Genomic DNA, 11,519 nt, shown 5'->3' with positions numbered 1-11,519 from the left:
TTCTCTTCTTCCTCTCTTCTTTGTCTCTATCACCTTTTCTCTTATGCTCTATTTCCTCTCTCTCTCTCTCTAATTCACTTCTCTTTTTCTCCGTCTCTCATCACTTTTTCTCTCTTTTTCTTTTTTTTTCCATATTTTCACCTCTTTGCCTCCCATACCTCATTTCTCCCCCTTTCTCACTTCACCCACCCCGTCTTTCTCCCCTTCTCTCCTTACTCTTCTCTTCTTCCTCTCTTCTTTGTCTCTATCACCTTTTCTCTTATGCTCTATTTCGTCTCTCTCTCTCTCTAATTCACTTCTCTTTTTCTCCCTGTCTCTCATCATTTTTCTCTCTTTTTCTTTTTTTTTCCATATTTTCACCTCTTTGCCTCCCATACCTCATTTCTCCCCCTTTCTCACTTCACCCACCCCGTCTTTCTCCCCTTCTCTCCTTACTCTTCTCTTCTTCCTCTCTTCTTTGTCTCTATCACCTTTTCTCTTATGCTCTATTTCGTCTCTCTCTCTCTCTAATTCACTTCTCTTTTTCTCCCTGTCTCTCATCACTTTTTCTCTCTTTTTCTTTTTTTTTCCATATTTTCACCTCTTTGCCTCCCATACCTCATTTCTCCCTCTTTCTCACTTCACCCACCCCGTCTTTCTCCCCTTCTCTCCTTACCCTTCTCTTCTTCTTCTTCCTCTCTTCTTTGTCTCTATTACCTTTTCTCTTATGCTCTATTTCTCTCTCTCTCTCTCTTACCCTCCAGATCACCTCCCTGTGCCTTGATCACTATTACCTTTTCTCTTATGCTCTATTTCCTCTCTCTCTCTCTCTTACCCTCCAGATCACCTCCCTGTGCCTTGATCACTGTTACCTGCAGGACTTAACTATTGTTGGCAAACTACTCTTACTGAGGTGGCTGTCTTTGGATGGAAATCAACTAACCACTTTACATGTAGGTAGCACAACTCTCCTCTCTTCAGAGACCATAATACTACTTCTACTACTACTACCACCACCACCACCACCACTACTACTACTACTACTAGCATCACCACTACTACCGCTACTACTACTATTACTACTACCACCACAACTACCACCATCATCACTTCCACTAATACTACCACTACTAACAGCACCATTACCACTACTACTACTACTATTACTACTACCACCATCATCACTGCCACTAATACTACCACTACTAACAGCGCCATTACCACCACCACCACTACTACTACTACTACCACTACTGGGCTCACAACTGCAGGGTTATGGATTTGTTTCATAAACTAGATAACATGTTAAGTCGTTGATTAACACTTTAGCATTTAACCTTTAAGCATTCAGATTACTCTGTCGAATTTAATGATTATTTATTCACATTGTTTTGAATTAATCACGCATTATCTCGTGGCTTCAAGATTTCGATGATGTGACTATTTATTTTTAGAATGACGGGTGTAGGATATTGGATCTGGTCCATTTGAACATGAAGCAGGCAGAATATTGTGGCTGGATATAGCCATTTTAAATGCTTTGGGATTAAACCAGCTATTTTTGGCCAAAATATATTACCTGTCTTATGTTCAAATTGGCAAGAGCCAACCTCTCACACCTGTGCTACAAAGTCTCTATTACTTGTTTCAGTCATTTGACTGTGGCCATGCTGGAGCACCGCCTTTAGTCGAGCAAATCGACCCCAGGACTTATTCTTTGTAAGCCTAGTACTTATTCTATCGGTCTCTTTTGCCGAACCGCTAAGTTATGGGGACCTAAACACACCAGCATTGGTTGTCAAGCGATGTTGGGGGGACAAACACAGACACACAAATATATACACACACATACATACATATATATATATATATATATATATATATATATATATACGACAGGCTTCTTTCAGTTTCCGTCTACCAAATCCACTCACAAGGCTTTGGTCGGCCTGAGGCTATAGTAGAAGACACTTGCCCAAGGTGCCATGCAGTGAGACTGAACCCAGAACCATGTGGTTGGTAAGCAAGCTACTTACCACACAGCCACTCCTGCGCCTAAAAATAAACAATGTCATTTTAAGAATAAACAATCACGTCATCAAAATCTCAAAGCTACAAGATAAGGCATGATTATTTCAAAACAATGTGAATAAATATTCACTTACAAAATAATCTGTAAGTGAAAGGGTTAACACTTCATTTCAGGTTGTTGCAGTACAGTTAGCTAAAAAAATAAGTTCTGGAAATAATTGGAAGTGGGTTTCATTTTATGATGGAATGGTGTCCTGTTCAGTGAAGTTGGTCTTGTACTCTGAAATCCTTAAATGCCATGGAAATTGGGATAAACTCTTGCCAATGAATCTGTAAAATCAAGATAGATTTATCCACTGTTTACTCCCATGAATTACACCTATCAGTAGCACAAATTCACATCTGTTAGGAGATAAGATCCCTGTTTACTGACATAATACAGAGACAACATCCAAATATGAACGACTGACCTGCAGGTACCACGTCAATTTGACCATTTGTAGCTTCTTTTGCACAGGACCCTGACCAAAACATCATAACTCATCTCACACACAACATACAAATGTATTTTATGAATGCTAAATTCTGCAATTATCTAAGGATTGGAGGAGAGATTAATATATTTGAAATCATTATCAACATCATTGTTTAAGGTCCCTTGAATGATTCTGATCAAAACATCATTACTCATCACATGTAGTAACATATAAATATATGTAATGAGTTTTATCATCTGTAATTTTCTAGGAGAGATAATCATCATCATCATCATCATCATTTAATGTTTCCTTTTCCATACTGGCAAAAATATTAATTTTTGATTTTTACTGGCGGGGGTTCTTTTATTTTAATTTTAGTGTCTGAAACAGTGCCTTTGTCTTGAAGAAATCTCAGCTGCCAACAACTGCATCAATCAGCTCGGAGATATTTCACAGTTGGTAAAATTGCAGAAGCTGCATCTATCACACAACTATTTAGAAAAACTAAATGCAAGTTGCCTGACAAATTTGGTCAAACTGTCCTATCTATCATTAGAAAATAACCTGTTTACTAGTCTGGAAAATTTCAACAAACTTACAAATCTTCAACAACTATATTTGACCAACAACAAAATAACTAATCCCAGAGAAATTATCAGTGTTAAGGTAAAAAAATAAAATATTCCCTTTTTTTAAATAAACTTATTTTCAAATTTAAAACTAAATGAAAACTGATTGGGAGTTGCAATGACAAATGGTGTCTTCCACTGTAGCTTCAGATTGGAGAGTGTGTGTGTGTGTGTGTTTGTATGGATCCATACATGTATACATATATATATATATTATCATCATCATCATCATTTAACATCCATCTTGCATACATGCTTGGGTAGGACAGTTGATAGGAGCCAGCCAGGTAGACAACTACCAAAGCTACTGTGTCTGTTTTGGCATGGTTTTTATGGCTGGATGCCCTTCCTAACACCAACCACCCCACAGAGTGGACTGTATGCTTTTTATGTGGCACCAGTACAGGCGAGGTCAGTTTTGGCATGATTTTCACTGCTGGTTGCCCTTCCAAATGCCAACCACCTTGCAGTGTGGACTGGTTGCTTTTTACATGGCACCAACACCGACAGGATCACCAATTAACTTGCAAGACAAGGAATTATGAGAGGGGGAGGATATCTTGTATCAGATGAGGAAAGATTAGGGTGTGACAGAGAAACAGAGAAGCAGAAACAGGTGTCTTGCCATAGAGGAGGTACATGGTTACCTGGCCAGAGAGAGGGGAGAGTAATACAAGAAAGAGGACATAAACAGATGTGCCAATGTAAAGGAGATACTTGGTTATCTAGCTAGAGGGGACAAGCAAGAGGAAAGAGAGAGTGATCAAGAGTGAGGGCAGAAATAGGTGTGCACAGCACATCACCAAAGGTCTCAGTCACTAGTCATTGCCTCTGTGAGGCTCAAAGTTCAAAGATCATGTTTCACCACCTCATCCCATGTCTTCTTGGGTCTACCTCTGCCACAGGTTCCCTCCACAGTTAGAGATCGGCACTTCTTTACACAGCTGTCCTCATCCATATGCATCACATGACCATATCAGTGCAGTCATCTCTCTTGCACACCACATCTGATTCCTCTTAGACATAACTTTTCTCTCTAGATGCTTACACTCTCTCGAACATGCACACTGACATTGCACATCCAGGGAAGCATACAGGCTTCATTTCTTCCAAGCCTACACATGTCCTCGGTTGTTTCACTGCCATGTAGCATAGCTGTTCACACACAGGCATCAAACAATCTGTCTTTCATTTTAAGAGAGAGGCCCTTTGTTGCCAGCAGGGGTTGGAGCTCTCTGAACTTTGCCCAGCTTAATCTTATTCTCACAGCTAAGATTAGGCAGGGCAAAGTTCAGAGCATATCCATTCAAAACTATATTATACTGTACTTACAAAAACACTATATTTACAGAAAGGCTTTGACAGTAGAAAATTCTGAGGCAAGTTTTTTTTATAGCCAGATGCACTTCCTGTCACTAACTCTTACATATTTTTTGAGTAAGGGATTTGTATTTCAAAGTAACTTGAAAGCACAGAGTTAGTGGATGACTTGTTGATAGAAATTGTCAACAAACTCCACTGATTGGAATCCAGCCATGAATAATGACATCACCATTTGTAACTGAGTTGTAAACAGTGATGTCCCTCCCCATCTGTGCCTGCAGCTGGGCATAGTTTTGTAAACATTCACACAATCATGCATGCACAAACATGGGCTTCTTTCAGTTTCCATCCACCAAATTCTTTCACAAGGCATTGGTCAGCCCAATGCAATTGTAGAAGACACTTGCTGACAATGTTATGCAATAGAGTGAATCCAAAGCAACATAATCTAGAAACAACCTTCTTAACCATAGAGCCATCCTGAAAGATTTATTTGTAATCAACATTACTCTAGAAGCTTTTTTATCACAATATTCATATCAAACTAAGTTCCATAAAGTTTTTCTTGTTTCCCATTGTTCTTTATCAGTATATCAAGGATATTTTTATACCTCTTAGTCCAATTTACTATCGTTTTAATTCTCTCACTTCACACACTGTTTCCCTGTCCACCATTAAGAGCAGTATGATAAACAACCTCATCCATTTACTCACTTTCATTTTACTTTTACTGTCACTCCATTTCCATTAGAACAAATAAATACACTTTGTTAATTACTATATGTGAATTATCACTGTTATTATTTACTATTCTTTAGAACTTGAAGAACTTAACTATTGCTCATTTCTCTGGAAATCCAATGATTGAGGAACATGAGGATTACCGTTCCTATGTTATTTTCCATTTACGAGGATTGCATCTCTTAGATGGCATCCCTGTGGTAAGTTTCATTCATTTGTTTCAGTATATATACCAGTAGGAAGCAGCCAAGCCATCTAAAACAATTTTAGGAAGATCAGTAAGATAAAACATCAGGCGTAAATCCTCGTATAGATATTGGTGTATATTTGTACATATGTATATATATGTACATGTTGCTTGTATATGTTGCCCATACGCATGGATTTGTGTGTATGAAGAAGAACAATATTGTAACAACCCTGGTCTAACTGTATGTTTTATATACATATATATATATATATCTGTTTGTATTGATTGTGGTTTTAAAATTTATAAAATTAAATCTACCATTATGAATTGTTTATATTGTATCGTAATATATGATATATTGGCATCTACTATAATATGTATTGTGAAGTGAAGATTACTCTAAATCTAATAATATTGTTATTATTGATAAATATAATAATAATAATAATGATAATAATAATAGTAATAATTAAATATTTTTTATGTAGTCTTGAGCATGGACGTATGTATATGTTCCAGTATATATGTATATATATGTATATGACGAATGGTCTATTTACTTGGACCTATTGATTAATTGTGCTTATTATGTATTTATACACATGTAAAGGTGTATATACTTTGCTTATGTATGTGTATATATGTGTATGTGTATATGGATATTTGTTTATATTTATATATTAAATTGTACGTGTATCCTGTTTCATGTATTTATATTTTGAAAGTTCTTTATAATCTCTGACGAGGCCTATGGTTATATATAAGTACCCCATTTTTAAATGCCTACAACCTAAATATAATTGACAACTATAGGCACTGAAAAACTACTTTTTTCCATAGGCTGAAACAGCTGTAAGAATGATTTTAATGATTTCAATAATTTATATTAAGATTTTATAATTGTATTCTTATCTCATATGTATTGAATTATAGAAGCCTTTGACGAAATAGAAGGGGGTATAGCTACACATGGGGTAGAAGACAACTGGACGCTTCTAAGGGACAACCTGCTGAAAGCCACTGACCAGATCTGTGGCTGGTGCAAAGTCCCCTCAAGACCCAAAATAACGTCGTGGTGGAACAATATTGTTGACAGGGCTATTAGACAAAAGAAACAGGCTTGGAAGGACTGGAAGAACGGTGGTAGCAGGGAAGTGTATCAGACTGCCAGAAGGGAAGCTAGGAGGCAGGTGTATTTAGCCAGAGGGGAAGCAGATAAGAAAAAATTTGCCAATGTCCTGCGCCGGGAGGATGAAAGACTTGAGGTATTTCGTGTTGCAAGACAGTGTGTGAGAGAGAATCGTGACGTGGTAGGAGAGAAATGTGTTCGCAAGGATGACGGTTCACTTGCGCTAAATGAGGATGCAAAGAGAGAGGTTTGGAGATGCCACTATGAAAGGTTGCTGAATGAGGAAAATGAATGGGATAAAGAGAGTCTGCCGAATGTCGACCCAACAGAGGGACCAGCAATCCGAGTTGACAGTTCCTTAGTAGTTAAGGCAATTACAAGCATGAAAACAGGGAAAGCCCCAGGCCCATCAGGTATTACTGCAGAGATGCTCAAAATATCTGGTAGTGTCGGCTATAGCCTAGTCACCCGTATAGTTAACCAGGTGATACACGAAGGAGTCATACCCAATGACTGGTGTAGCAGCATAATAGTCAACTGCTACAAAGGTAAAGGTGACACCCTAGATACAAATAACTACAGAGGTATCAAGCTGCTGGATCAGGTAATGAAGGTTACGGAGAGGGTTATAGCCCAACTAATTAGAGAGAGAATTAGCTTAGATGAGATGCAGTTTGGGTTCGTGCCAGGGAAAAGTACTACTGATGCTATATTCCTGGTAAGACAGCTGCAGGAGAAATACCTAGCCAAAGATAAGCCCCTGTACCTGGCTTTTGTTGACATGGAGAAAGCCTTCGACAGGGTCCCCCGATCCCTTATCTGGTGGTCAATGAGGAAACTAGGGATAGATGAATGGTTAGTGAGAGCTGTGCGAGCCATGTACAGAGACGCTGCTAGTAAGGTGAGGGTTGGCAACGAGTACAGTGAAGAATTCCAGGTAGAGGTTGGGGTCCACCAAGGTTCAGTCCTCAGTCCCCTCCTATTTATCATAGTCCTCCAGGCAATAACGGAGGAATTCAAGACAGGATGCCCCTGGGAGCTGATGACCTTGCTCTAATTGCTGAGTCACTATCAGAACTGGAGGAGAAGTTTCAGGTGTGGAAGCAAGGTTTAGAATCGAAGGGCCTTAGAATCAACCTAGCCAAAACCAAAGTCCTAATAAGTAGGAAAGTAGACAAGTCACAAACGCCTTCAGGTAGATGGCCCTGCTCGATCTGTAAAAAAGGTGGAGGTAGAAACTCTATAAGGTGCACCAAGTGCAAGCTATGGACACATAAGAGGTGCAGCAATGTCAAAGGAAGGCTAACTAGGAAAATAGTTTTTGTCTGTGGCAGATGCTCAGGAGCAATAAACACTGAAAATGTGCAGAGACCAACTTCTACCACGTTCCAGGGAGAAAAACTAGAAGTAGTTGATAGCTTCCGCTACCTAGGTGACCAAGTCAGTAGCGAGGCTGGGGGTGCTGAAAGTGTAACTGCTAGAGTAAGAATAGCCTGGGCAAAGTTTAGAGAGCTCTTACCCCTACTGGTGACAAAAGGCCTCTCGCTCAGAGTAAAAGGCGGACTGTATGATGCATGTGTACGTACAGCCATGCTACATGGTAGTGAAACATGGGCTGTGACTGCTGAGGATATGCGTAAGCTCGCAAGAAATGAAGCCAGTATGCTCCGATGGATGTGTAATGTCAGTGTTCATAATCGACAGAGTGTAAGTACCTTGAGAGAAAAGTTGGACCTAAGAAGCATCAGTTGTGGTGTGCAAGAGAGACGTCTGCGCTGGTATGGGCATGTGACGAGAATGGGTGAAGATAGTTGTGTGCAAAAGTGCCACACCCTAGCAGTTGAGGGAACCTGTGGAAGAGGTAGACCCAGGAAAACCTGGGACGAGGTGGTGAAGCATGACCTTCGAACTTTAGGTCTCACCAAGGAAATGACTAGAGACCGAGACCTATGGAAGTATGCTGTGCGTGAGAAGACCCGGCAAGACCAGTGAGAACAGTCAAAATCAAAATCAAAATCAAACCAAATCAAATCAGATATCAGAAAGCAGAACCAAAATTGAGGTCGATCAACATCAGTGGAAATTGCAGCTGTGGTTAAGCGAACCATCCGATCGTGGTCGTTGTCGGCGCCGCCCCGTCTGGCGTGCCGGTGGCACGTAAAAGCACCATCCGTTCGTGTCCATTGCCAACCTCGCCTGGCCCTCGTGCCTGTGGCACGTAAAAGCACCATCCGTTCGTGGCCGTTTGCCAGCTCTGTCTAGCACCTGTGCAGGTGGCACGTAAAAAGCACCCACTACACTCACGGAGTGGTTGGCATTAGGAAGGGCATCCAGCCGTAGAAACACTGCCAGATCTGACTGGGCCTGATGAAGCCTTCCGGCTTCACAGACCCCAGTAGAACCGTCCAACCCATGCTAGCATGGAAAACGGACACTAAATGATGATGATGATGATATGTATGTTATTAAGGTTCTCATTTTTCTAATATCCTAAAGCTGATGAACCAACTAAATTGTTTTTCCATTTTCTTATTTGTATTATATATATATATATATGCATATATGCATATATATATGTACATACTTACATATATATGTGTATATATATATATATATATATATATATATATATATGCATATATATATATAATATATATGCATATATGCATATATACATATATATGTACATACTTACATATATATGTATATATATATATATATTATGCATATATACATATATATGTACATACTTACATATATATATATATATATATATATATATATATATGCATATATACATATATATGTACATACTTACATATATATGTATATATATATATTTCGTTTTTGGATTTGGTTTGCAAGATTCTTTATATGAGTTCGTGTGTTGAAGCATATTCTGTTGTGTCTGGGGAGAGTCATTTTCTTTTTGTGCCTTATAATTTAACACACTCACCGATAAAATTTCCACTTATTTCTTATTTTTATTTTCCTAAAATTTTCATTGCATCTTGCAACCTTTTCAATAGTCTTGACTCTTGAAAAGGTTGCAAGACGCAACGAAAATTTTAGGAAAATAAAAATAAATGGAAATTTTACCGGTGAGTGTGTTAAATTATAAGTAACAAAAAGAAAATGACTCTCCCCAGACACAACAGTATATTTATATATATATATATATGCATATATGGGTACAGAACATGACAAAATGTAAACAACATGAAATACGAAAACGATATGAATTATGAAATACGGAAACAACATGAAATACGAAGGAAAACTTGGGTATGCTAAGAACGAGAAAAAAATGGAAAACAAGACAAGTAACCTAAAGAGGGACCCTTCATCAGTTGTCGGCTGTTCAGTTACTCTACATTTCAAGCAGGAGTAGAAGAACAGCTGACAACTGATGAAGGGTTGTTCGTTATGTTACTTGTCTTGTTTTCCATTTGTTTATCTCTTTGTTTGCATACCCGAGTTTGCCTTTGTGTTTTATAATTCATGTGGTTTTCGTATTTCCAGTTGTTTACGTTTTGTGACGTCCTGTACCCATATACATATATATTATATATATATATATATTTATTGTTATATTTCAGGATGGTCTTTTTTTTTTTTTCCAAATAAACACATGCAGTATATATTCATTCTTCACTTCAGATTCTTTTTTTCTTTTCTTTTTTTTTTTTTTTCTGTGAACTAAACAGACCGAGAGCAACACATGGGATGGAGAGTTGCTGAAGAGGTTACAGGACGTGTGACGAAAGATTCCCAGACATAAGACATAAAATAAGAACAATAATAAAATTTTTTAAATAAATCTGAAGTGAAGAACAAATATGTAGTGCATCTGTTTATTTGGCAAGAAAAATAAAGACCATCCTGAAATACAACAATATCTGTTTCAACACATGATTTCACATCAGCAATCTTGCAAAACAAATTCATAAACATAAATAAATATATATATATATATATATGGCTGAAGAAGGGGAATGTTCCTTGTGATGTATGTCTTGTACTCTATTTTTTCGTTGTTTAAGAAAAATGTCCATTTCCTTGGTTTTGTTTTTATGTTTTCGTTTCTCATTCAGTTCGACATTTTTTGGGTGTCCTGTACCCATATATGCATGTATATATACATATAGATGTAGGTACATATATACATATATGTATGTATATATGCATATGTTTTATTTATTATTTTGTTATTATATATATATATATACACATACACATACATACATACATATATACATACGTACTTACATACATACACACATATATATACATATCTACTTTTATATTTCTCTATATAAGCATTCATATATTTACACATCATGCATATGCATTCACACCAAATTCGTACTTATCGATACACACATACATACACACACAAGCATGCACACACACACATGCACATACACATGCACACATATATATACACATACAAGCACACATACACACATATAGCCAGAGTACGTAAAAGCATCCACTACACTCTTGGAGTGGTTAGCATAAGGAAGGGCATCCAGCTGTAGAAACTCTGCCAGATCAGATTGGAGTCTGGTGCAGCCATCTGGTTTGCCAACCCATGCTAGCATCGAAAGCAGACGTTAAACAATGATAATGATGATGATCTTTATAGTTATCTAAAATATAAAGAGATCTAATCCAAATGATTGAAATCAAGCATTAACTGAAGGATTATCATCATCATCATCATTGTTTAACGTCTGCCTTCCACCCAACCTGGCACAGGTTAGAGAGTTTGACAGGAGCTGGTTAGGTAGAAGACTGCACCAGACTTCTGTGTCTGTTTTGGCATGGTTTTTATAGCTGGATGCCCTTCCTGTTACCCACCACCCAGTAGCATGGGCCGAGTGTTTTTTATGTGACACAAGCACAGGTGAAGTCAGTTTGGCATGATTTTTGCAGCCGGATGCCCTTCCAAATGCCAAACACTTTACATTGTGGACTGGATGTTTTTTGCTTGGCACCAACACTGGTAGGGTCAC

The 11,519-nt window shown here is 38.0% G+C and overlaps 1 protein-coding gene across 1 annotated transcript in view; it reads left to right on the top strand.

The window, feature by feature from the left end:
* Positions 1-11,519, top strand: part of LOC115216236 (leucine-rich repeat-containing protein 9-like) — a 110,575-nt gene that overhangs the window by 66,290 nt on the left and 32,766 nt on the right. Inside the window, exons 22-24 of the mRNA XM_029786345.2 lie at positions 822-932; positions 2,868-3,155; positions 5,260-5,382. Of these exons, the coding sequence (XP_029642205.2) occupies positions 822-932; positions 2,868-3,155; positions 5,260-5,382 (522 nt within the window). The remainder of the gene's footprint in view (positions 1-821; positions 933-2,867; positions 3,156-5,259; positions 5,383-11,519) is intronic.

Source organism: Octopus sinensis, linkage group LG10, assembly GCF_006345805.1.
Source record: "Octopus sinensis linkage group LG10, ASM634580v1, whole genome shotgun sequence".
NCBI lineage: Eukaryota > Metazoa > Mollusca > Cephalopoda > Octopoda > Octopodidae > Octopus > Octopus sinensis.
Note: the sequence above shows the minus strand (reverse complement) of the source record. Positions and strands in the feature narration are given on the sequence as shown.